Below are 26,366 nucleotides of genomic sequence, written 5' to 3'. Positions count from 1 at the left end.
CTCTGGTTTATACGGGGTGCGCTTGTATTACACATCTCTGTCGGTCCACCTTAAGAGCGCGCGCAGCCAGCGCTGTGCAGCGCGAGCAGGGGGAGGCCCTCACACACACACATCGCCTCGCGCTTTAAGGCGGACTGGCGCTAATGCAGACCCACTTAAAGGCACAGGCACGCAGAAATTAGGCGAAGAGCGGGCTCAGACGAGTCGCATTCAGACGGGGAAAAATAACGTGTTGTGTGCTGTTTGGTTCAGTTTGTGGAAAGAAAGGCGAAGAATACTTTAGCTGATTTACGGGGATAAATTTCATATTATGTTAGGTATCCAGCTGTGGACTGAATGCAAACGAAGCAATTAACGTTAAAACCATACAGTAACTTTCAGATCATTGTAGACTGAAAACATGAAAAATATAGACCACCGTGGATTTAAAAGTACGGATACAAACTTCTATTAATCAAAACATCTTAAAGAAAACCACTGAGGACTGGAACAGACAAATAGTACACACCTATTTACATTAAATATTCGCAAATGTCATTAACACAGACTTGAAAAATACCAAATATACTGAGAATTCGAACGGAGAATTTTGGAAAAACAATACGACTACATGAATCAAAATAGTTGTTTAAACTGTAGCTGTTGGCAGTTTTTGTGAATGTGTTTATTGAGCGGAGCTGCAGCCTGAAGAGGGAGCTCCAATGAAGCGGCGCTCTCTCAGCTCTACAGTCCGGGGTCCCGCACTCTCTCACTGGAGGCCTACTTCCGTCAGCCCGCCGCTCTTAAAAACATATATTCTGTAACATAAGGAGATTTTTTGCTGCTGTTCCCCGTCGGCCGCCCGGAGAAGCGCATCTCTGCGTTTTCTAACACGGTAGGGGTCTCGGCGGAGGAGTGCCGCGGTGTTAAAAGCGGAGGGAAAGCGGTTAATGTGGAACTGCTCCACGTCGTTAATTTGGTGTGGTTATTGTTTGCTGCAGCCAAATAAAAAGAGGAGGAAAAAGGCTTTGAAAAAGGCTTCTAGCTCCCTATCTCACCCGGGATATAGGCTACATGTGCGGAAGAGGAATTAAAGTCGGGCTTTGGTTGGGGTTTTATTTTTTTGAACGACGTGTTTTGGCGCAAATTGGTTTTGGTTTTATTTAAGGTAGCATGGCAGGGATGCGCGGCCGTTGCTAACGTTAGCCAATGAGCTAACTGAAATAACCTGCGGTTGCTCTTTTAGAGCCGATGTGGCTGAGTACATATGTCACACAGTGGGTGTCATTTGAATTTTAAGGTGACTGTGAATAAACACTGCTTCTTGCTGTCGACCCTGAGCTTTTATTTTAATGGTTAGCTAGCTAGCCAAAAGGCTAATATTGCTTCGGTGTGAGAGCTGGTAGCGTCGTCAGTGATTTTTTTTTTCATATTAACTTTAATAGCGTGTTACTCCTTTTAACATCCAGATTACAGGTTGCAATCCTTTCATATAACGTTAAGCAGCCCAGGTATGATAGGGAAGGTAGAGAGATTCGGCTCAGTCTCAAATGTCTTTTTATTTTTTTTTACTCACTACACAGTGCACTTGCCCAGCTGATGCCCTCTGATGCCCAGTAATGTATTTTGAATTGTTTAGCCTATATACAGACATTTCAAAGACCACTCCTCATTTATGCAAACTATACAATCTGAATTTCCAAGCATCTGAAAAAAGCATAAATTGACAGAAACTGACAGAAAATTACATAGAAGATGTAATTACTACATAGAAATATTTAGCATTTAAAGAGTTCACACTTTACTGCAGGCTTTATTGCCTTCACTGTGGGTTTTATTCTTAGGTGACATGATTTTAGTTTTTCCAAGAGCCAGCATGAATGCTTTTCCATAACTCTGGCATTAAGTTTTAAAATGTTACAATTTCCAGCTTCCACTGTCCAAACATCACACATTTATTTATATTGTTGAGATGTGTGCTAGGGCGGTCAGTGCTTTTTTCTGAGAAAAAACATCAGCTTTATTGTTCAATTTGCATCATTTTTTTTCCTACATTCTTTTCTCAGTAGTGGCTTCTTGACAGTTCCATATCCCTTCAGTGTTGTCTTCGATCAGTTGAGGTGTAGGCAGCAGCCCCTAGGGATGTTTTAAGTTCTGAAGCTAGAGTGGGCCTTGATTTATTCTGTGTGTCTTAGATGAACGCTTGAGGTTTTGTTTATATGATGGTGATAGATTTGGTGGTCTACTATGTCTTGCAGGGTTACCAGTCCATATAATATATTTTGCAGGTATGTGCCAGTTTGTTATTGTTAGTCATCTACCTACACAACAGTAGTTGCACATCCCAAATCCACATCCAAGCCAAGCAGGCAAAACATAAGAATGTAAACAGGCACTTGAGACCCAAATGTAGTTTTACAGAATTCACTTGTACTGATGCATTTAACAAAATTACTAGAAATTAAATAATAAGAATAGGCGGCACGGTGGCGCAGCAGGTAGTGTCGCAGTCACACAGCTCCAGGGACCTGGAGGTTGTGGGTTCAATTCTTGCTCCGGGTGAATGTCTGTGAGGACTGTGTTTAATGCTATTGAAAATGTTGTGTAGGTGTGTATTTGGTTGTTTTTTAAATTGTTGAAGGATAAATAAATTCATAAGGGGTAAATAAAAATGAATTCACTTGGCACAGAATCGTAGATGCATCAGAAAACGTCTGCAAAATCCCTTTCTCTCATCGAGAACTTAATCTGGTGCATCCAAGATTCCCTGTTAAGTGTAATAAAGCAGTGTTAGTTTCTTTGTCATTGATAATCATGAAACATTCTACTTCTGCCATTTTAAAGACAACCAAATGCAAATATTTGCTTTTGCAGAAGACGTTTACTTGTGTTATCTTTTATAAATCCGTTGGAGCATCTTGAGGCTATAAGTAAGCCCGCTGTGTGTTTAATGGAGATCATGAAAGCGTTTTTAGTCCATAAACTCTGTAAAGGCATTGTTTCAGTACGGTTGTCAACTTGTTCTGATACTGATAGTTACATTACTCCTTTTCTAGGCTTCTGTCAGTGTAAGGTGGATTGACCTGTCATGAATGAGCCGATTGAAGGCGGTGCGATCTCGTTTGACGAGTATGTGCGACAGAAGGCGCGAACTGTGCCTCAGCATCGTATGAAGGAGTTTCTGGAGTCACTGGCCACCAAAGGCCCAGAGATCCTGCAGGAGTTTAGTCAGCAGGCCAGCGGCACCACCACCACAATGGTCTACCAGCAGGGGGCTAACTGCATTTATACTGACAGCACAGAGGTGGCGGGATCGTTGTTGGAGCTTGCATGCCCAGTAAGAAACAGAATCAGTTAAATTTGTTATTTTTGTCTTGAAGATGTGTAATTTTTAAATTTGATATCTTTGATCATCACTGTGTTCAATAAACGACTCATATGTGGTCAAACAAAGCACATTTCCCATAAAAATTAACTGCAAGGAAATTAGATTAGTGATTTAAGTAAAAGAAAACTTAGCACTGTTTATTTAATATAATTATTTTTGATCAATGTTGACACATGCTTTTTTTTTTTTTGAGGATATCTATATTGTCAGTATGTAAGGAAGCCTCAACATGTAGATGTACTGGCCTGATGTTGAAATTATGATAATTTTGTCTATGATATGCTTGTCTAGGTGCAGGTGACATCAACACAGATATCACCACAGCTGGCTGCAGCTGTGCAGCAGGCATCAGAGCAGCAGATTCAGGTCCAGGTCAGAATCCCTCCCTTTTTCTTTCTGTAGAATGGCTAATAAGATCTTACACCCAATTTTGTCTGATGCTGAGTATTTTACATATTTTCAGTTTTCTAACGTGAGGCTACAGGATAAACAGAATTGTTTATTTTGGGATACATTTTTGTCTTTGACACACTTTCTTCATTTTCAGGTGCAGATCCAAGGTGAGCAGGGTCAGACTGTTGGTCAGGTACTGCAGGTGGCTTCTCCTACACAGCAGCATCTACAGGGAGTCACTACACAGCTAGTGCAGCAGGGGGAGCTTACAGAAGAACAGCAACAACAGGTACACACCAAATCACATGCACATAGCATTTTGGGGAATTTGTAAGGATGTTTAAGATACTTGTATGAAGAGTAATTGCTACCCATGTATTATTCAAAGATGAATTTCTATATTACATTTTTATAATATGTGAAATCTTTTATTGTTAATATTTATTGGAGGTCTCTTGATGTATGAGGGTTTGAAGGGCACACGATGGACACAGAGCCCCATACACAGCAAATTCACATCAGAGCCAGCATTAGCACACTCAGCCATTTGTGCTACTATAGATTTTCTGTTGGGGTCTGACAAGTTAGGCTAGGTTTCGCTGCCCTCGTACATCAGACAGTCTTCAGTGCCCTGACCCTGATGCTTGTTAACCAGTTGTCTTTCATTGGACGACTTTTGTTTGGAATTAACCACTGCATGGCGGGAACTGCCCTCAAGGAGATGCTTTGATCAGAGCCAGACCATCATAATTGGTACTTGCTCTTTTTTTTTTCCTGATTCCAATACTTTAATTTCAACTGACAGTTTACTTGCTAAAACCTATTGGTCTTACACCTGTGGTTGATCAGTGTATATTTCTGTTCTTGTGTTTTCTTGTTTAAATCTGTTAAATTTGATATAACCAGCAAATTGACATAACTGTCAAAATTGCTAAATGTAATTGAAAAGAGTAGATGAAACTGCAGAACACTTAACACAATTATTTTATGACCTTTTTTCCATTTATATATCATTTATAGCTGCTGTTGTCTTAGCTCCCCTGGGTGTAAAATTTCAGACTGACACACGCAAAGTCTGAATATATTTGTAAATTTTAAAGCAGCAGAAGATGAAAAACAATGGGTAGAGATGCTCAGTATTTTAGTTAGGTATATCTATAGGAAACCATGAAGTGCTGAATAATTTAGCAAATGTGCCACAAGTTGTTTACGGTAGCATTGTTTCTCAGTGCAAGTTTTATCAGGAAATGTGAAAAAAGAAAAAGATTCTGTTCAAAATTGCAATGCGTTTAAAAATAGATTATTGTAACCATTTCTAATAACTTGTGTGCTTGTCTTTAGATCCAGGCACAGTTAGTGGCAGCAGTAGCAGGAAGTCAGCAGATCCAGATCCAGACAGTAGAGGCCCTGTCGCCTCCACAGCAGCAAGGTTCTCCTCGCGAAGCCGAGCGTCGACCGGGGGCCTCGCAGGCTGTCCTGCAGCCGGCAAAGAAACGCAAGGTGGACGTGCCCACTGTGGTGTCCTACTCACTCCCACAGGGCCAGCAGCTGGCCACAGTACTGGCCATCCCCCAGGGCCAGCAGCAGGGCTACCTGTCTCTCCGACCAGACCTGCTGACAGTCGACAGCACTCACCTGTACAGCACCACTGGCACTATCACAGGCCCAGCAGGTGAGACTTGGACCATTCCGGTGTATTCGGCCCCGCAGCAGCAGGGTGTTGCCCACATTGCCATTCCCCAGGAAGCCTACAGCACAGTGCAGGTACAGGCCTCCCCTGCCTCACAGGATAAAGATAAGGACAAGATGGTGGCTCAGACAGCTGGTGCAGTAGCTGTGCCGGTCTCTGGGGCTGGGGTGACTACACAGGAGGAGGTGGTTCACTCGTTGTTTCCAGCACAGTTTATGAACGGAAACATTCACATCCCAGTAGCAGTACAGACTGTAGGAGGAGGATACTCCGGCACCACCCAGGCCTTGCACATATGGGACCCCCAGCAGCAGCAGCACGCAGAGGCAGAGGCTCAGGAACAGCAGCTTCATCTACAGGTCAGTCTGTGCTCTATGAATGTGGATTAGAAGCATGTGATGTATTTCAGTTGTCCTCATAAACTGGATTGAATCTGAATTTCTGAGCTTACTAGAAGTAAACTATTTAACTGCCTGACAGAATTGCTTTTCTCTTTCGTGTGAATGTGTTCTGTGATATTACGTGATCACAGACCACATGACAAAATGTGTCATTGTGAGGTATATAAGGTATGTTTAATTTATTATGGAATATTATTGTTTTATATTATGAAATACAGAATATAAAATGGCTTAGAAAGCCACAACAAAAATAGTTTTGTCTGGCTATTTACCATAATTCAAAGCAAGCAATATTCCTCTAACAAAAATGAAATCTTGTCTGTTTGGCTAAAATGATTGAGATTGTATGGTGTGATGTTGGGTATCTGTGAACACATCTATCCAGTTTACACCGTATGCAAAGAACAGGTACAGTGTGGCTGTGCACCCTACACCGTAGACTGACAAACGTTGGATTAAGTTGAGGGGAGATTAACTGAGGAGGTCTGGAAATATGAACTCTTCGCCACACTACAGAGAGAAAGATTCAGTTTGGATGTCACAGAATGAATGAACTGGTGGATGAATCTGAGGCCAGAAATATGGTAATCTCTGGGGGGAATACAGGCACCCAGGTGGCAAATATTTACTGGCATTGTATATGTTTCTTTCCTTGAACCACATTTAAACTGTGCTCTGTCCCAAATTGCACAGTGCACTTCACAGAATATAAAGCTAAATGTTAAACGGGGAGAGCTAAAACTCAAAGCAAACACACAAATGCACAAATATAAATGCTCACAGCAGTACAGGGCACTTAAGCAAGCTATAGCACAGACTCAGCATTGATTCAATGCAGAAATATAGTTTATATTCTTAAAAATGTACCCGAGGATATGCATATCAGAATCAGATCATATCTTTACTATTAAGAATTATTGTTCCTGGCTAGTTATTGTACAGTTCAAGCAGATGTGTTCAGTTTTTTTCTGAAAGAGAGCTATTTATTCTCTTCAGGCAGAGACGGAGCCACAAGTTGAAGCACCTCCTGAGTTGCTCCTTCCAAACACACTAAAACCAGAAGAAGGCCTAGAGACATGGAGGCTTTGGGTGCAACGCAAAAACGCAGAGCTCGACAAGAACGAACAAAATAAACTAGCACCAATTGGCCGTGAGTGAACATTTAGTGGCTATTCTCCTTGTTTTCTTTGTGCCCATTTGTGTTTCATGTTTATTTATAGTGCTAATTTCCAATACAAATAGGTTCCTGTATTGTTCCCAGTGTGAATTCCATTTCCTCTTTGTAGGCCGTCAGCTGCTGCGTTTCCAAGAGGACCTGATCTCAAGCTCAGTGGGTGAGCTCAATGTGGCTCTGGCTCTGATGACCCAGGAGGCTCGTGGCTTGGAGGGAGAGGTGTTTGAACCTGATGCGCTCTATTACATCTTCTTATGCATACAAAAAGTATGTCGTCTCCACCATCTTTTCATTCATTTAACCTGCGTTGTTTATTCAGTTTATTTTACCATGTTGATTTTGCCTAATTACTGTCTCTGTGTTTTTGGTGAAGTACATGTTTGAGAATGGCAGGGTGGATGATATCTTTTCGGATCAGTACTACAACCGCTTTTCCCAAAGCTTACATAAAATACTGGAAGAGTGGAGGCCAAGTATCCACCCACTAGGTAAGCGGTATTCACAGGCTCCTTCATGCATTTTGAGTGTGCTTTAAAGCTTGTTGTTTGGTTTCTGATGAACTTTGCAATGTGTGGCTAGAAAACTCACATAATAATTAGTCTCAGTATGGTGTATTTATATTGTGTGTAAAAGTTATTTGCTTTTTATTCCAGGTTATATCATCCCCAGTCACGTGTCAGAGGAGATGTTGTGGGAATGTAAACAGCTGGGAGCACATTCTCCTTCTACTTTACTAACTACGCTAATGTACTTTAACACCAAGTGAGTTATTTTGTCTGTTTCCTTCTGTGTTGTTTTCAGCCACTGATTATTTTAGCATGTCTTTTTTTTAATATCTTCTCTTGGGTTCCCTTGGGTACCCAAACACTCAGACAGTAAAATTTAAATTATGGAGCCTCAATGCAGAAGGTAAACTAAAGGTAGCCGTGTAATATCCAGGTACTTCCATCTGACAACGGTGGAGCAGCATATGAAAGTGGCCTTCTCAAAAGTGCTCCGACACACCAAGAAGAACCCAGCCAATCCAAAAGACAAGAGCACCAGCATTCGCTACCTGAAGGGTGTAGGTGCCCATCATATTGGTCAGAAAGGTGTGAAACCTCCTTAAGATCCTCTTTTGTTTCACTCTTTTGAACAATAAAGTCTTGTAGTTTTTCCTGTTTCATTGGAATACATATCTCCTATTTTATCCATAGTTACCGATGACATGTATGCAGAACAAACTGAGGATCCAGAGAATCCACTACGATGCCCCATCAAACTTTATGACTTTTACCTCTTCAAATGGTGAGCCTCTGCTAATTCGTTTTATCATTCACCCTATCTCTCTCTCTCTCTCTCTCTCTCTCGACATGAAAGAATATTTTAAAGAATCAGATTTGTGTGAGATAACACTCAACTTTATTTTTTCCTCATTTCATTCAAGTTATCTGAGGATGTCGCGACTAATTCCCAGGTGTTTCCCATGTTTAAGACATGTCTAGCACAGGTATCGGGAATATAAACAGTGATTAAAATGGAGGTCTATTTATATTTAAGAGTAACTGAGAATGAATGTTCAAGTACTCATATTTGGAAATATCAATGTGTATTTGAAGTCTTTAAAATTCAACCTGGAATTATGTTTGTTATTGGGTCATAGTTTCTTTATAAATCACAGATTTATGTTGGGAAGTTTATGCCAATAAATATGTATTCAAAATACACATTAAAATGTATTTTCTTTTGATGAAAGCCTTCTCCTTTTTTTTCTTTTCTTTTATTTTTTTAAAAAACCATTTCAATTTCTTTTTTGTGTCCTGAGATTCACCAAAGTGTAGACTGGGGTTAGGATTTTCCTCTCTGGACTTCTAAATCATACTAGTTCAACCTCCATTTCCCTACACAGGGGACACTGCACTAAATAAAAACAATAAGGAAAGTTTCAACATGCTGTCCTTTTTTAAGCTTTAACTTTTAAGACATATTCCATGTGCAATGGAAACAGTAGGATTTGTGAGACATTTCTAATTGCCCTCTCTTTATTTTAGCCCTCAGACTGCCAAAGGCCGGAACGACACTTATTACCTGACACCAGAACCTGTTGTGGCCCCAAACAGCCCCATATGGTACTCGACCCAGCCAATCACGAGCGAGCAGCTGGAACACATGCTCACACGTATCATGATGGTGCGGGAAATCCAGGAAATAATCTCCATTGCACAGGTCAACATTCAGTGAGGAAACATGAGAAAGATAAGAAAGATGGTGAATGGGGAGGTGTCTGCTTCTGCCTCTGAACTCCTCAGTCCTTGCAGCTTCTCCATGACCCTTTTGCTCACACACTCAAAGGAAGGGGTACTTGAGTGGCCGTTTTCGGCTCTTTGTGCTGTGTTTACTCGAACTGAAGCAGTGTGGGCCTTTTCCCAGAGGAGGCAATATTCAATTCTATAAATTATTCATGTATGCTCTATAAATTAGTGTTTTGGATAGTTGCACATGCACATTGCAGGGCCAGTTTATGGTCTATGTTTTGAATGGACTTTTCAGAACTATTATTATGGGTAAAATCAAAGGTCTGTCACTCGAGTGTACAGGCAGATAACTGACCCGAAAGACATTAGTATAATTTTCTAAGTACTGCCTGATCAGTTTAGCTGGGCAGGTGGTTTTTTTTTTTTTTTTTTTTTCCGTTTTCAGAATGATGTATAGTTCTAAAATGAATATGAAGATCACAATAACATGGTAGAAATGTAATAATTCATTGGCTATTTTCACCATAACAGGAGCCTTATTATCAAAGTTATCAAGTTTAATTGCCCTCCATAGATTGTAGTACTTGATCAAGCCCTTTGCCGAACACTTGCATTTTGGGGTTGCTAGTTCATGTTGCAGCTGGCAGTACGGTTATAAAACCAGCTTGCAAACAGGTTATGGGAAGAACTGTTCATTTTACACACTGATTAATTAAGCTTCCAATATTTCTATTTTTTTTTCCTCCCTCATTTCCTTTGCCTCCTCTGCCTGGCTGTTGCTGGAGCGTATGCAGAGCATCTGTGGAGGACTGGACTGGACTCATGAGCCTTTTTTTATTTTATAATAAAGACTTATTCTGTTCACGTGATGGCCGCCGAAGTAATATGATCTAACCTCTCAACGTGTGATTTCTTTTCTCGCTTTGGCCCTGTCAAGTATGTAGCTCCCAGTTTTGCACCAGTCCTTTCCTTGCATCTTTTTTCTTCCAACTCTTCATTCATGAGGAGCATGTAACACCGAAACTAGACAGGAGTTATCACTGCAAGGCCTTATGGGGCAGCGGCATGAATTTGCATAACAAGAATTATTGTCCTGTAACCCCTTACCTTCACCACATCCCCAAACTAGGACTTGGTGGGAGCACAGTCATAAACCTTGAGGGATGTCCTCTACGTGGAAAGACTCTCTGGTTCTTTAGGGATCCAAGCGTGTAGTGCTGGAACTCTGTTGGAATTGTTAGGGTTTTTCTTATTTTTTGTTTTTATTTTTATATTTGCATCTATGGTAATCCGATGTATTGATATAGTGGTGCTGGAGACTGAAGAATTGGAGCCTGTTTTTTCGAACATGCCTTTTGTACAGTGAGGTCCCTGTAACTCTGTGTTGCGTCGTCTTTGACTCATTCTGTTGTATTTTTAGGGGGAAAGAATGTTGCCTTAAGAAATTCAAGGCAAAGTAATTGTCAAATTGTTTTTATTAAATAGTCACAAACAGACAAATAATAAGCTTTTAAACAATTATGAGAATCTTTTAAGGTCTTTATTCTAAACGGACCACAATGTGTTTAAAAGACCCCACAGTATTAATCTGAAACTCTGTCTCTGTTATACACCAAACACTAATGTTATCAGTGCCATGGACCACTTTTGGTGTTGTGGGATTGTTAGTATACAAAAAAATACCTTTGCTTGCAGTTAAAATGAATAGGAAGTTATGTCAATTTCTGACATCAATATCATGCTAAAAAATAGCAGCCTCTGTACCCTCATGTTTTGCATTTCCATACCCTATTATAAGGTTGGGCAATGATGGCAAAATATCACTTGATATTTTAACTGAACTATGGTGTTATTCCAGGTTTCAGTTGGTCAGCTTTCCTTAAGTACACACAGTATATTAATATGGATATCACCCACTGTGTAATGCTTTGTATAACATTGGGACAAAGCCTGAAATAATGAGACTGGATCAAGGACACTGGCTCAAATCTGAGGTGTTCACAGAACACAAGTTCATGGCTGAAGTTGTGCTCATCTTTTACGGCTTCTCAGGCAGTGAGATCCGCAGTCTTTTCAGAGTTGCAATGAAGTATTTGGGAAGTGGGCAGGACACAGTAATGTCACTGTGACCCCTGACCCCTGGTAGGATAGTCTGTCGGACGTGAAGGTGAAGAGGAAGGTGTCGGGTTTTGCTCTGCTCCAAACCAAGCTTTCGCAGCACGCCCTCCGGTAACTTCTGCGGGCAGAAACATGAGACACGTTGGGTCCTTAACCGTGAGGCTGAAGAGTCACGTCTTAAGAATATGCTACACTCGAGGTGAGATGCTTGAGCCCCAAAAGAACATTGGGTGCCTCAGCAGAGAAACTGATCTGAACACTACTCGACATCATGCCTTGATATTTAAAGGATATGCACCGATATGATTTTGCTTAAAGAGAAACACATGCCTCTTTATCAAACTCTTACAGCATAATTAATTTAACAATTTTTGGCCAGATTTGAATGCATCAAAAATGCACCAGTGCCAACCAAGGTCCTAGTTAAAATTGTTCTGCAGCTTTAGTTTGTACAAAAACAGTATTGAATGTCAGAGGTTTGTTTACAGTTACATACCTGAGGAGCCAACTTGTTCCAGTGAGCGTACTTATGATCTCCCAGAATGGGAGAGCTCATAGCCAGTGCCATGTGGACGCGAAGCTGGTGTTTCACTCCTTAAACCATAATAAAAATACACATCATTGCCAGTTTTTCATTCATTCATTCATTATCTGTAAGCGCTTATCCAGTTCAGGGTCACGGTGGGTCCAGAGCCTACCTGGAATCATTGGGCACAAGGCAAGAACACACCCTGGAGGGGGTGCCAGTCCTTCACAGGGCAACACAGACACACATTCACTTGCACACTCACACCTACGGACACTTTTGAGTCGCCAATCCACCTTCCAATGTGTGTTTTTGGACTGTGGGAGGAAACCCACGGGGAGAACACACCACACTCCTCACAGACAGTCACCCGGAGGAAACCCACGCAGACACAGAGAGAACACACCACACTACTCACAGACAGTCACCCGGAGGAAACCCACGCAGACACAGAGAGAACACACCACACTCCTCACAGACAGTCACCCGGAGGAAACCCACGCAGACACAGAGAGAACACACCACACTACTCACAGACAGTCACCCGGAGGAAACCCACGCAGACACAGGGAGAACACACCACACTCCTCACAGACAGTCACCCGGAGCGGGAATCGAACCCACAACCTCCAGGCCCCTGGAGCTGTGTGACTGCAACACCTACCTGCTGCGCCACCATGCTGCCCCATTGCCAGTTTATTAGATATAATATTTTGTATGTACTTTGTCATTGTATAAAGTACACTGAAAATATACAGGCTGTGAAGGACAGATCTCAAGGCAGTACCTGTAACTGGCTGGAGCTCTACCAAACTGCAGCCTGAGCTACTTTCCACCACTCTGTATTGTGTAACAGCGTTGTGGGCTTGACGATGAGCCCTCACCCTGGTCAGTCCATCACCTTCTTCATCTGGTCTGTACAGTGGACTCAGACCCATCTTAGGAAACGTACAGTATACAGAAACATATTTACAATGGACAAAGTGCTGATGAGCTCACTCCTCTGAAGCACTGAAAGACTTAAAAGTGTAAAGGACAATTCTGAGATCATACCTCAGTCAGTATTTTTGCATGGTTGTAAAGATGCTTAATGTATGTTCACCTTAAAATGATGCTGGGGCCCAGTGACCTCTTTCTCAATGATGGGGATGTCAATCACTCCCTCAGAAGGAACAGGTATGCCAGCGGTGACCGCCCTGTTTATTAGGAACATGTCATTGTGTATAATTTGCTTGCGTATTATTTTATATGGGAAATAAAGCATTTTCAGATATGAGATATCAGTACTAATCATTAAGCCAAACCCATATTTTAGCAGTCAAAGTGATTTGGATGTTAGTGTTGTATACTGAAGTAATGGAAAAGACTAGTACTATTTCAATACTACATTTTTTTAAACGGTATAACAGTTTAAATTCTGTATCTAAAAATACATTCCTCATTTCAATACTGTAAAAATTCCTTAAGATACATTTCTTCCACTCATTTATACTGATATTATATCGAGCTTTCTTTAGATATCTAAATTTTGACCTTTATTTGTCTGACTTCTTTCAATATGTTAACATTTCATTGAAGTATTCTGTATTGTTATGGTGTAATCATGAGTATCTTTTTGTGTTTATTCATTATAACAAACCCTACAACCATACGGCACAAAATCTGTTCCTGCACAGTGTTTTCAATGGGCTCTGTGTAATACTCACATGTATTTGTTCTCCATTTCATGTGATTTTATAAGACTCTGTATTCGCTTACTCGCCTCCTCTGTCTGAGCCAGGAGGAGAACTCCAGTTGTATCTTTCTCCAGACTGTAACAGAGCTGCAGCTGAGAGCCTCTCTGCGTGTTATTAATGATCTTAGCCAAGATGGGCAGACTTTCTGCGATGCTGTTCCTGATGCCCCCAGTGTCTGCAGGGACAACCAGTTGTTTAGCATTGAAGAGAATTTAACAAGGATTAAACAAGGACAACTCAACCGAATATATATTTAATTATTAAAAGGCATGTGAAAATGGCTTTGGGACAAATTTACTCAAACACGTTTTGTTCATCCAGCAATTCTTCTGGTTTGAAGGATATTAAAATCACAACAAAAATCTAAATGCATCTCATTTTACTTCCTTAATGTTACATATTTCCAAGTGAAATATGGAGTAGACATTTTTATCCACTGAGATTTGTTAAGATGGTGAAAAGTGAGCATTTAGTGACACTATTGGTTAAAATGTTTTCCATCAACACCACAACAACATGTCATTAAGACATTTTACAGGAAGTCTAGAGCTCTATATTTTGATTAAAGATTAAAAAGAAGCTTAAAATTAATATTTAAATGATATAACCAATTAATTTTACTTAGGCTAACATGAACTAGGACATAACACAAGATACACAAGTTTCATTTTCAGCTTGACACATTTAATAGTCGTAACAGCTCCTGTGTTTTTTTCTAGGAAGGCTTTACACTAGATGTTGGAACACTGCTGTGAGAGCATAAGTGAGGTAAACATTTTAAATATATATTATAATAATTCTAAACACTTACTGTAAACAGGCACTCCATATGGCTTATTTATGGCTATAATGTTCTGGTCCTGGTAGAGGATGCTCCTAAATAGTGCTTTTGCGAAAACATTGGGGTGGACAGACTGAAGCTGCTGAGTGAACTGCTTCAGCTCTGAAACTCTCCTCTGTACAGCAGACACCGGAACCTTCGGAAGGACAAACGGGGGCAAGACGGAACAAATTGTGGGTAGGACCAAAATATAATAGAGTTATTTAAGAAGCGTGTTGTGTAAAAAAAAAGTTTGCACTCAACAAACCTCTCTCTTGGAGGGCTTTTCTTTTTCCTGCCGGAGTTTAGCAGCGATATCCGCAGCTCTGGGAGCTCCAGCTCGGTCACAGTCCTGCTCAGAAGCAGTGCCGTATTCTCTGCAAATAAACACAAAACACGGGGCTCGGCATTTTACAGCAGCTTCGCCATTTACACATCGGCCGGTGAACACTTTCGCTAACATTATTCTACTCATTTTTACATCTCAGCCCCCGAAAAACACTACATCCATAAAGGAATATCCAAGTCCACGGGTCAGTGCGGACCCAGAGACAACTGTAGCGAGTGGTGTGATGGATTTCAAAATAAAAGTCTTAGCAAAAAAGAATTAGTAATTACTACGACTTATTTTTAGGACCACTGCATAGAGAATAAAAAAATCCCGAAAATAAAGTCAGAATTCAGAGAATAATCTCGGAATAATTCCGAAAATAATGTCGGAATAATTCGCTGTACGTATAATGGGGCAGAAACAACAATATTTTGATTCTCCAAAATATTCTCGGCTCTATTCAAACATGCCTACTCTGTCATTACTCGGACATTGTACTAGGGTGCGGGAAGGATGTAAAAGTAATGCTATACATGCTGTACTTCTGGGTGAAGTCCTAAAATTTAGTTTGTTAATGAATGAATGAATGAGTTAGTAACTCCGCAACGTATTGACTGACCTAATAAATATAATTAGTAATTTACTGACATTAATTCAGATGTATGGTCGTATTAATAAAGACGTAATGGTCTTGTTTCTTCATTGTGACGTAAACACCAATAATGGATTATGGCATTGGAAACTCGTATATATTTATCACAATCATATATATTTTCTGTGTTGAAGGGGGGAAAAAGAGAAATGTGCCATCTTCTTTAAAGTTTTCTTAATCACAATAGATATATTTTCAGCACTGTTCAGTGCTTTGCAGATATGTTAGAGAAATGTTTATACATAAATAATAATTAAAACACTGGGTATATGTTTAAGAGTTGTGTGTGTCTGCTACATTTGTGAGACAGGTAGTTCCTGACTTTCTTGGCGTCTGAATATTCTTTTCCACCTCCCCATAACTTTGAAACTATGTAAAATGTCACATGTGTAATGACACAGGCAATAAGCATGTTGATGTGATATAATGTGCACTCTAAATGTGCAAGTTTAAGAAAAGGTTTAGTGTTAAATCATGAATGGACATCACATTACATTACTTCATACACTGGCACACAAAACCACAGGTGTGAAGTTTGGAACAGTCTCTCTCTCTCTCCCTCCCTCCTGTGTGTCGTGTGTGAGAGGAAGAGAAATACGTATCTAAAACTATGCTGAATAATGAATAACACCTGGCCTAGTACTCTGAGCACAGTGAATTATATATGAAGCCTTCACCAGTAACCATACCAGGACCTATTTCTCTCATTCTTTGTCACACAAACACACATGTCACCAAACTCTCAACAACATCTTTAATTGTTTTGTGCCTTTCAAGCTTCTCAAATACAGCTCATGATCATCTTAAATGTTTGTTCCTCCTATCAGAGGGATGTCATACAACAGCAGAAAAGAAGGAAATATAAAATAAATGGGGACAATTACAGGTCCCTGTGGAACCCCACTGTCATTATAGTGCTCATGTTGACTTGGAAGTTGGACAAACGTTTAGTCTAAGTATTAACAGCATAATTTACAATGCTACCCTAAATTTCTGAAGCTGAAATACAATAAACTTTACCAGACAAGGAATAATAGCTAATATTTCTCTTCAGTGACACTGATTAAGAAGAGGCTTATTACTGATCACATTCTGAAAGTAGTGATCACAGAAAATGAAGCAGTTAAAGCTGTGGTGAACTGAACACACTTGGACAGGGTTCAACCACACACGGAGTGTCACATGTCGGTCCCCAACATGCAGTTGGAATCTGAGCTGGAGGTGACTCGCTCTGGATAGATGTATGTTAGTGATAACATGCCATCAGCGTGTGGGTGAAAAGCTCAACCCTTTTAGAGCCAAAGATGCTCAAGAAACTTGTATTGAAGGCCAGTGAAGCCATCATATTCCCACTGTGCCTTTGACGGGAGTTCGTCCATCATCACCGCCACTCCATGCCCAGGTATGGCCACTGAAACGTGAAGGATTCCAGTTCAGGCCTGAGTATCCTCTGACAGAGGCAATATTAGGATACACATCTTCCTCAGATCAAGTTTCAAACAGGATTCCCCCAGGCTAAGACACTTCAGGGGGTGCTGTGAGCACTACGGCAGCTGAGTTGGCCCAAACGGCAGTGGCACTGGACGCAGCAGGAAGAGGACAAGAGTGGGATACTCAGAACATATCTGGCTGCAACAGGAGGCACAAAGAAATCCTAAGTGATGTCTCACCAAACAGGAATCCACGGTAAATAAAGTTAAAGTTCTTTCAGTCTAATAATTACGTGCTTTTGCCAAGTCTTGGCCTTTGTGATATTCTTTCTAACACAAAGTGAATAGATGCATTCAGGCTAGCACAGAAACCATACCAATATAAATACATATATAATCAGTGTTTACCAATTCAGTCTGTTTTATGGCATATCAAGTAGAGATTGAATAAAATAAATGCAAATGTGTTTATAGATATTACGTAAATCTATTTTCAAGTGAAAGTACTGTTACTTAGGTAACACACTGAGAAAGAACAGCCAAGAAAAGACCTCTGCTATTTCTTAATATTCTTAATATGCTTTTAATGGCACTGCTCCTCTCTTTCTGGTATAGTATTAGACAAAAAACAAATTAACCTAAAGTGATAAATCATAAACTTCAGAGGTGTCACCATCACAAAGGAAAACCGATGCTGCTGCTAAATAAATAAATAAGAATAATATCCTCATTAAAAGTCTTAATGAAATGTCAAAACGTAATGGGGGTTAAAAGTAGTTTACTTCACAAAAATATTGATTAGAAGTAAAAGTATACTTTGAAAATATTGAGGAATTTACAAATCAATCAAACTTTTATTTAATTAGGTAAACAAATATATCTAATAATTCACAGCTAACATTGAAATTTCCTTCCTTTTCCTTTAATTTCATTCATCAGGACAAGAGGTAGTTTCTCTGGAAAAATGACTGTTGTTTTAAATGAAAATTACAGCAAACCCAGTGGTTAGTTTGTGTTTTATGTGAATGGTGAGGCTGTGTAACTGGAGCTCAAGGGCGGAAGACTTACTCTTCGTGCATCTCACCTGAACCTGCATCATTTATGAAGCCTGACCGAGTTGTTACCATGGAGATGCTGGGGCACACGCTGTCCTGGTTCAAAGAAACCTTTGGAAAAGTTCTTTAATCCTCCCCTTGGTCAAGGTGTTCTTGTACAAGGCCAGTCGTATGGTCAAGCAGTCTCTGTGATGAATACTGTTATTTGTCCAACACAGATAGTTGCCAGGCTTAATGACAGAAAAAGATGAGGCTACCCAGGCTTGAGTGGCTTATCACTGAGACTGTTACCATTCAGACTGTAAGGCATCTACACTGAAGGATTCTTCTGGAGTACATTTCTGATCATCTCTTTCACAAAGGATTTTTTGCTACATCTTCCGGCTGTGTTGATATATACAGTTTTCAAGAGCAGATTAATATTATTGTCAATGTCCAGTCCTGGATATGCCCTGCAGAATTTAGTTTCAAAACTGTGTTTACATTTCAGAAGCTCCTGAAGGCTTTGGCTAGCTTGATCAGATTAGGGTTGTGGTTAAACTGGAAAAAGCAAAGCTGTAGAAACCTTTGAAAGGACACAAGGACCACTGGATTGAGTTTATTTGTAGAGCTACTGCTGATCAACACTCCATATACACTGTATGTGGAAACTTCAAATTGTGCTTCCATAGCTTCACTAATCTCCTTAGCAATGAACTGACCAATAAAATGGGATCCACTGGAGCAGCTCCACATGATCATAAGTTCAGCATGCCCAATGCAAAATGTTGGCTAGAGCAGTATAAAGCTCTTCGTCACTGAGCTGTAGAGTAGTGGAAATGTATTTATTGAAGTGATAGAGCACCATCATTTCATCCATGAAATAAATTTGAGAAGAGTTAGAGCAGATCAGCCTCAATTCAGATTTAATCATCTGACATCAGTAGCTGACCTCATTAATGCTGTGAATTAATGCAACTGAAATGTTCAATTTTTGAGACTAAATCCTTCTAAGAATAGTAGAAGCTGTTACTGCAAAATGGGGACATTCATTCATTCATTCATTCATTAACTGTAAGCGCTTATCCAGTTCAGGGTCATGGTGGGTCCAGTGCCTACCTGGAATCATTGGGCGCAAGGCAGGAATACACCCTGGAGGGAGCGACAGTCCTTCACAGGGCAACACACTCACACACACACACACGTTTACTCACACACTCACACCCACGGACACTTTTGAGTCGTCAATTCACCTACCAACGTGTGTTTTTGGACTGTGGGAGGAAACCGGAGCACCTGGAGGACACCCACGCGGACACAGGGAGAACACACCAACTCCTCACAGACAGTCACCCGGAGGACACCCACGCGGACACAGGGAGAACACACCACACTCCTCACAGACAGTCACCCGGAGGACACCCACGCGGACACAGGGAGAACACACCACACTCCTCACAGACAGTCACCCGGAGGAAACCCACGCAGACACAGGGAGAACACACCACACTCCTCACAGACAGTCACCCGGAGGAAACCCATGCAGACAAGGGAGAACACACCACACTCCTCACAGACAGTCACCCGGAGCGGGAATCAAACCCACAACCTCCAGGTCCCTGGAGCTGTGTGACTGCGATACCACCGTGCCACTCAAAATGGAGACAATGAATTGATAATAATGAATTAATTTAAATATCAGTAATCAGCTGATTTATGAAGTAGACATTTTGAAAAGCATGTTTCAGAAAACATTTAACCAATTAATGCCCTCTCTTAAACGTAGTAGCCTTTTACAAATGAAAGTGTACAGGGTGACTAAACGAAAACATCCTCTCTCTTTTAAATCTAGCGACCGCGGAGTTGAAGCAGTTCCTGGTAAAAGCAAGAAGGGGAACAGTCAGAGTCATAAAGATTGTCATAAGGAGCGGTGAGTAAGCGACAGAGGGTAAACTGCAATTATGAATATGAACCTTAAGCTTCCTTACAGACAACCTCTCTAACTATTACAAATGATTCAGTAATTACTGTGAAACTAATATAACATAAAATTGAAGCGGTCACTTCGACTAATGGTTGGAATATTGCAGAAAGACTACTAACCTGTAAGAGTTAAAACACTGCATACATTTCATAAAATGAAGACAAGTATGTGAAGTGTTAACATTTTTGGTGTAGAACAGCAGGTGTGTGTTGAGGTCTGTCTAGCGCATGGCAGAAGTATGCAGTCCATGCAGTCAATGATTAGGAATTCATGATGCTGAACTATTTTTGGGTAGACACTGATAAGCAGCAGGCTTTGTTGTCGAGGTGCTGTCTGATGTGAGGTATCTCTGTGTGTGTGTGTGTGTGTGTGTGTGGTGTAGAGCAGCTGGTGTTGGGGGCATACAGAGAGCCATCTCAGAGCTGGGACAGGGACTATGACCCATGTGTTCTGCCCCTGCTGGACTCTCTGGAGCCTTGTTACATCCTTTTCCGGCTGGACACTCATAACCAGCAGGGCTTCGAGTGGCTTTTCATCTCCTGGTCACCAGATCAGTGTCCGGTATGTTGGGAAAAGCTGAACCACATGAATACACCCTCCCTTTTCACGCAAACAAATGTTAACTAATGTTTTACAAGGAATACATTTATGTCCAAGCAAAAGCACTATTATACAGAGACCAGGAGTTGGGCAGGTAGTGTTCTCCTCCCAGTGTGTTGAGCTGTCTAGTGACATTGCATTGAAGAACTGGACGGCTTCACGTGTATGGAAACACTCACTACACTTCACCTGGCTTAGTATCATCAATCATGCAACCAAAGGAAACCTAGCTATTGGATGTGTACTTATGGGGGTCTAATAGTTTGCACAGAGCTGCATACACAGACAACCATATACCAGCACATGCAGGCACTCTGAGAGATGAATGTCTGTGTTCTTACACTATACTCTATGCAGGTGCGATTGAAGATGGTGTATGCTGCAACTCGTGCCACACTCAAGAAGGAGTTTGGTAGCAGCCACATTAAAGATGAGCTCTTTGGAACCACACAGGTACAGTCCATAGATCAAAACTTCATCAAAAAACCCTGATAATGCTGAACCTGTTGTATATTGCAATCATTGAAATGGGTGCAGCTAAGTCACATATTATGACCATTTTGAAAATACACTTATTTAAGTAAATAAGGGGCACATGCCTCATGACGCCCCGTAGAGACGATGTTTATCCACCTTTGAGTTGGTGCGTCATTTGGTAGTGGACGCTATGCCCATATAAGGAATTCATGCCTAAGGTTATTTCACTATGGAAAAAGGAATGTCATTTTTGAAAGTCATTGCTATAATGCCCTCTGCTCTCAGTGGGAATAAGGAGGTACTGGGGGATTTTGCATCACAACCTGGTCTGTTGTTCTGCTCTGCTGTATTAAATATAATTACAATGAAAGTTTTTCTTGTATTGTGCTATTCTTATATATAAGCTCATTATATATGGTGTATATATATAAGCTTGGCCAGAGTCCTTGCTGAGCTTCATTCATGTCAGGTGATAAAAGTTCTGCTGGATTAACTGAATGTCCTCTTTTAACCCATAGGAGGACGTGTGTTTCCAGGGTTACCTTCGCCACCTGTCCTCATGCTCCAGCCCTGCCCCCCTCACCTCAGCTGAGCAGGAGCTTCATCAGATTAAGGCCACTGAGGTGAGCCAGACTACACAAGACCTTATATGACCACTGACCTATGCCTGGCCTCGATGGACCTTTGAATATGACTCCAACACGTATATAGACAATTGTTTTACCATTTCTCCAGAAATCTTTAAGCCAATACCTGTTTTGTGTGCTTCTTTAGTGTTTGTCACAGAATTACGAGTGTAATGTAGGAAATGTGGAAGAGTGCGCCCAATCAGTTATAATCTTGAAAACAGAAATCATTATATAGTTCATCAAACTGTGTTGAGTTTTTAAAAACATATTATGGTTCTAAAACCAGCATTTAATGTTGTCATATTAAGTAGGATTCTGTAGCACAGAACCGTATTAAATGTGTTGTATTCTTTTCTGTGATTCTGTTCCATCAATAATGCCACTACCCAGTATGAACTGTGTAAAATAAAGTTTAGGAGAGGAGTGGAACATATTCCTAATCGCCTCTTGAGGCTGTGAATGATATTTTGTAGCCAGTGTCAGGCCCGATTATAAGGAACACACTACCTCAGCTTCTTTCTCTATTGGGAAAGTGAATGGCATTTTTAAAAAGTCATTGCTGTCAGCCACTCTGGCAACCAGAAAGTTGATAGAGGCACATTGCCTCTTTAGAAATACTATATGACATTTTGTTATCTATATACTGTAAACAGGCCGTCTTAGCTTTTCAATAATAACTAGCAACTGAAGCTATTTATTTTTCAGTTATTAAATAAGAGCTATACATTGTTCAAAACAAGCAAATCTATTAGAGATTACAACTCGAGAGGGTGGTGGAAGCTTGCTGTTTGCTTAATCCTAACCGGCAGACTGTAGCTTTGATGAACTGTTAGCAACATTCCTTCATTCATTGTCTGTAACCGCTTATCCGGGTCAGGGTCGCGGCGTGCTGCCCTATTAGCAACATTTGCCTCATGAATACTTTGTGAAACTAAAGAAGTTACTCCCAGACTGATTAATTACTATTGGGATAAGGGGGAAAACAAAAAATCATAGTTTTGTCCACACTTTAGGAAATGCCATTTGTATGTCATTAATAAAACTTTAATTGTTGAACATGCTTCTGACAGGACAAAGTCGTTTGGGTAAGTTCTCAATAGTATTATGTGATTTAAAGCATAAAATGATGTGGATGGGTGTGAAGGTTTCTTTGAAATGAAAATATTCACTAATTTATTTTCCAGGAGGAGCGGAGACGAGTGGCTAATCCATCTGTGAGAGGAAAGGTAAAGCGTATTTTGGGAACTTACTGTCAACATTTACAGTATCTATATATTTCCAAATCTTATGGGCAATAGGGATGTTGGCGGCGTAGCAGGTAGTGTCACAGTCACACAGCTCCAGGGACCTGGAGGTTGTGGGTTCAGTTCCCGCTCCAGGTGACTGTCTGTGAGGAGTTGGTGTGTTCTCCCTGTGTCTGCGTGGGTTTCCTCCGGGTGACTGTCTGTGAGCAGTGTGGTGTGTTCTCCCTGTGTCTGCGTGGGTTTCCTCCGGGTGACTGTCTGTGAGGAATGTGGTGTGTTCTCCCTGTGTCTGCATGGGTTTCCTTCGGGTGACTGTCTGTGAGGAGTGTGATGTGTTCTCCCTGTGTCTGCGTGTGTTTCCTCCGGGCGACTGTCTGTGAGGAGGATGGTGTGTTCTCTCTGTTTCTGCGTGGGTTTCCTCCGGGTGCTCCGGTTTCCTCCCACAGTCCAAAAACACACGTTGGTAGATGGATTGGCGACTCAAAAGTGTCCATAGGTGTGAGTGAATGTGTGAGTGTGTGTGTTACCCTGTGAAGGACTGGAGCGCCCTCCAGGGTGTACTCCTGCCTTGCGCCCAATGGTTCCATGTAGGCTCTGGACCCACCGCAACCCTGAATTGGATAAGCGCTTACAGATAATGAATGAATGAATGAATGAATGAATAGGGATGTTTTCCCAGACAGAGATTCAGCCTAGTCCTGGACTATGCAGCATTTTGTATTGAGATTGTCCATTAAAAGGAAGATATAGACCAGGACTAAGCTTATTTCCCTGTCTGGGATACCAGCCTATAATATCCCATGTAGGCGTATGTGTAAGTGACATAGCTAAGTGGCTAACATCACTTACACTCAGCAACCTAGGACCAGAACACTATGCTATGCCAGTAAGAGTGCTCTGGCAAGGCTCCTATCACTGCATTTGCCTACCCCTGTGACATGATTAAAATTGTAAATCCGACAGGATCAGAGCCTCTGACAAATGCAATAAATCTAAACATTTATGTGTTTGTTTGTGTGCATTTAAGGGGAAGATGGAGATCAGTGTAGAGGGTAAGCATGCTACTATGCAGGGCCTGGCCTTTCCGTTACAGCAGGAAGCTAAACGAGCCTTAGAGCAACTCAGACAGAGACATATCAACTACATCCAGCTAGTGAGTCAATGGCACGAATGCACACACTTTATCGATTGTCTGCTAGTTAGTAGATTAAATGTTTATCATTATAATTACATTAAACATTGGTAACATTTAGTGTTGATACTGTGTACATGTGTGTGTTTCTTCAGAGACTGGACACTGAGAGAGAGACGATTGAGCTGGTCCACACTAACCCGACAGAGACCCGTGAACTCCCGGCCAGAATCCCCTCCGATGCCCCTCGTTATCACTTCTTTTTATACAAACATTCTCATCAGGGTCAGAGTCTGGAGGCTGTGGGTCAGTGCATCAATAAGTTTTCCACTTGTGCATTTAAGCCATTGTCCTCTAGGTGGCAAAATACACTGATTTATTTTAACTTACTATCTGTTGAGACATTCAAATACGTCCTGAAATAGGAGAAACTACATTTCAGCATTATATTAAAGCATGAATATTGTAAATCTATATACCAGTATACACATTAAATTCGAATTGATTTACCAGTGCCATTTTCTAAATCTCTATATCTATATTTCGCTATATATTTGTCTCTCTCTCTCTCTCTGTATGTTTGTGTGTTTATGTCAGTATTCATCTATTCCATGCCTGGATACAGCTGTAGCATTAAGGAGCGGATGCTTTATTCTAGCTGTAAGAACCGGCTGCTGGAGGAAGTGGAGAGAGAGTACCACATAGAGATCACGAAGAAGGTCAGACATTAGTAGATCCAATATTTCACAGTTACTATATATATATCAAACAAATTGTACCCCTTGTGAAATTCTTAACCTTGAGTGAATACATATGTTAGCATGGGAGTTACAAGCCTGTTCCATGAGGTGCTTTGCATCTAAATATCTTTATTAAAAGTAATTGCAACTAAGTGTAATTCACATTTATTATGTTATATCTCTGGGAAAAAAAACCTTGTATAAAGCATTTTATAAAAAAATACAAAAAAAATCGAATAACAAAGGGCTATTCAAAAACGGGAGGGACCAGTTGGTAAAAATAAACTCAGCATTATCTATAATTTGAACTATGCAAATCACCAAATATTCATTGTTTATCAAAGAAGACACATTTTAATCAGTTTTTTTTTTGGTGTAATATAGAAATAAGAAAGTTTCAACAACAAAAAAAGTGTTATACGAACAAAGGTCAAGTGGTTTCATTGTATTTTAGTTCATTCTGTGCACAGTGGGTATGTGTTATAAATTCACCAGTGAAGATTCTGATTCTCTCTCTCTCTCTGTATTCATATTTATGTGTTTGTACAGATGGAGATTGACAGTGGAGAGGACCTGACAGAAGAGTATTTATATGAGGAAGTCCACCCTAAGCCACAAGCTCTGAAACAAGCCTTCACCAAGCCAAAGGGCCCTACAGGGAAACGGGGAAACAAGCGGCTGATCAAAGGAGCCGGGGAGAATGGGGAGGAGAGCTAAAATGGAGCTGCTGGAGATAGGATGAAAACTCCCTCTGTTATCTCTTCTGTCGACTGCTGTCTCTGCGTCCTTTTATTCCTTTGACTGTTTTTGTTCTTATTTCATTACCTGTTTTCTTGCTCGATAAACAATTCCCTGTTGCCCACTTCCACCCAAACTCACAATTATTTCTATTCCAATAAAATGTGTCTATGTACATTTCATTTGTAGCCTGCTATGCGTTTTTATTTTTTTAGAAACACATTTTGGAACAAGCATGTCCTGCACCTTTTAAGTACTGAAATTAAAAGTCCTGTATCATGGGAATGAAAACAACCAAACTGAGAATGAGCTGGTATTTGCAAACAAATAATGACAATATATGAAAATATATACATATTATGTTCAATCATGTCAAAGTGGATTTACAAAACACCACGTCATTTTTCCTAAAGAAGAATGTAAGATATGGGATTTCTGAAAACAATGTTGTGAGGGTAGTAACCTTAGAAACCTACAAAGTTGTCTGAATATCATCTATTATCAGTCATCTTTCCAAAGGATGTGTTGTGCTTATTCAGTTCACAGAAGAGCAGGCGCCGTGAGCCAATGTCATTCTGCACTACTGCTTCAGCTTTCCAGGAAAGCCGTTTACCAGGAAAGTCATCCGGGATGCATTACTGGCGAAACAGGCTGCTTCCTAAAAACATCACACAGCTGTGGGTTGTTGTTTTTAACATACCCGTATTGGAACACAGCCCCGCCTCCATAGGCTCCGATTGGCTGTCGGTTTATTGTCACAGTCAGCCCGCCGTTCTAGAACGTTTCTGTAACCAGAGCCCTGCAATCAGGATTTCGAATTACTCAGCCAATCACAGGGCGCATCCGAGCTCGTGGGCGGGACTTTCCAGAATACGGGTGTGAGGGGGCAGAAGGAAGGGAAGCGTTCTTCTCAGAG

At 40.8% G+C, this 26,366-nt stretch overlaps 3 protein-coding genes across 4 annotated transcripts; 2 read left to right on the top strand and 1 right to left on the bottom strand.

The window, feature by feature from the left end:
• Window positions 1-719: 719 nt before the first annotated feature.
• On the top strand, window positions 720-10,783 carry LOC136696530 (transcriptional regulator QRICH1-like). Of its 2 annotated transcripts, none has more exons than XM_066671012.1 (12): window positions 720-874; window positions 3,036-3,316; window positions 3,659-3,739; window positions 3,915-4,049; window positions 5,102-5,809; window positions 6,848-7,001; window positions 7,138-7,292; window positions 7,399-7,513; window positions 7,679-7,787; window positions 7,965-8,116; window positions 8,222-8,312; window positions 9,056-10,783. In XM_066671012.1, the coding sequence occupies exons 2-12, from the start codon at window positions 3,068-3,070 to the stop codon at window positions 9,243-9,245; spliced, it is 2,139 nt and encodes a 712-aa protein (XP_066527109.1). In that variant the 5' UTR covers window positions 720-874; window positions 3,036-3,067; the 3' UTR covers window positions 9,246-10,783. The 2 variants fall into 2 exon arrangements, with proteins under 2 accessions (XP_066527109.1, XP_066527110.1); XM_066671013.1 differs by lacking the exon at window positions 9,056-10,783 and adding an exon at window positions 8,452-8,552.
• Window positions 10,784-11,000: 217 nt separating this feature from the next.
• rpusd4 (RNA pseudouridine synthase D4) lies at window positions 11,001-15,028 on the bottom strand. The gene is made up of 7 exons (XM_066671014.1): window positions 14,728-15,028; window positions 14,451-14,616; window positions 13,610-13,814; window positions 13,006-13,099; window positions 12,691-12,841; window positions 11,874-11,971; window positions 11,001-11,495 (listed from the first exon to the last, which is right to left on the bottom strand). The coding sequence occupies exons 1-7, from the start codon at window positions 14,932-14,934 to the stop codon at window positions 11,298-11,300; spliced, it is 1,119 nt and encodes a 372-aa protein (XP_066527111.1). The 5' UTR covers window positions 14,935-15,028; the 3' UTR covers window positions 11,001-11,297.
• Window positions 15,029-16,989: 1,961 nt separating this feature from the next.
• twf2b (twinfilin actin-binding protein 2b) lies at window positions 16,990-25,584 on the top strand. The gene is made up of 10 exons (XM_066671015.1): window positions 16,990-17,128; window positions 19,759-19,836; window positions 20,273-20,451; window positions 20,848-20,943; window positions 21,486-21,590; window positions 22,781-22,822; window positions 23,868-23,993; window positions 24,128-24,278; window positions 24,570-24,691; window positions 25,262-25,584. The coding sequence occupies exons 1-10, from the start codon at window positions 17,104-17,106 to the stop codon at window positions 25,427-25,429; spliced, it is 1,092 nt and encodes a 363-aa protein (XP_066527112.1). The 5' UTR covers window positions 16,990-17,103; the 3' UTR covers window positions 25,430-25,584.
• The last annotated feature ends 782 nt before the right edge of the window (window positions 25,585-26,366 follow it).

Source organism: Hoplias malabaricus, chromosome 5, assembly GCF_029633855.1.
Source record: "Hoplias malabaricus isolate fHopMal1 chromosome 5, fHopMal1.hap1, whole genome shotgun sequence".
NCBI lineage: Eukaryota > Metazoa > Chordata > Actinopteri > Characiformes > Erythrinidae > Hoplias > Hoplias malabaricus.
The sequence above is the reverse complement of the archived record's forward strand: the minus strand, read 5'-3'. Positions and strand labels throughout refer to the sequence as shown.

Coding starts and splice junctions, on each gene's coding strand:
- LOC136696530 (XM_066671012.1), top strand. CDS start 3,068: ATGAATGAGCCGATTGAAGGCGGTGCGATCTCGTTTGACGAGTATGTG. Junction 3,740..3,914: donor AGCAGCAGATTCAGGTCCAG/GTCAGAATCCCT, acceptor CTTCATTTTCAG/GTGCAGATCCAAGGTGAGCA. Junction 4,050..5,101: donor CAGAAGAACAGCAACAACAG/GTACACACCAAA, acceptor GCTTGTCTTTAG/ATCCAGGCACAGTTAGTGGC.
- rpusd4 (XM_066671014.1), bottom strand. CDS start 14,934: ATGAGTAGAATAATGTTAGCGAAAGTGTTCACCGGCCGATGTGTAAAT. Junction 13,100..13,609: donor GAAATGGAGAACAAATACAT/GTGAGTATTACA, acceptor CCTAATAAACAG/GGCGGTCACCGCTGGCATAC. Junction 11,972..12,690: donor AGAGCTCCAGCCAGTTACAG/GTACTGCCTTGA, acceptor TTATGGTTTAAG/GAGTGAAACACCAGCTTCGC.
- twf2b (XM_066671015.1), top strand. CDS start 17,104: ATGTCTCACCAAACAGGAATCCACG. Junction 21,591..22,780: donor ATCAGATTAAGGCCACTGAG/GTGAGCCAGACT, acceptor TTTATTTTCCAG/GAGGAGCGGAGACGAGTGGC. Junction 24,279..24,569: donor TCAGAGTCTGGAGGCTGTGG/GTCAGTGCATCA, acceptor TGTTTATGTCAG/TATTCATCTATTCCATGCCT.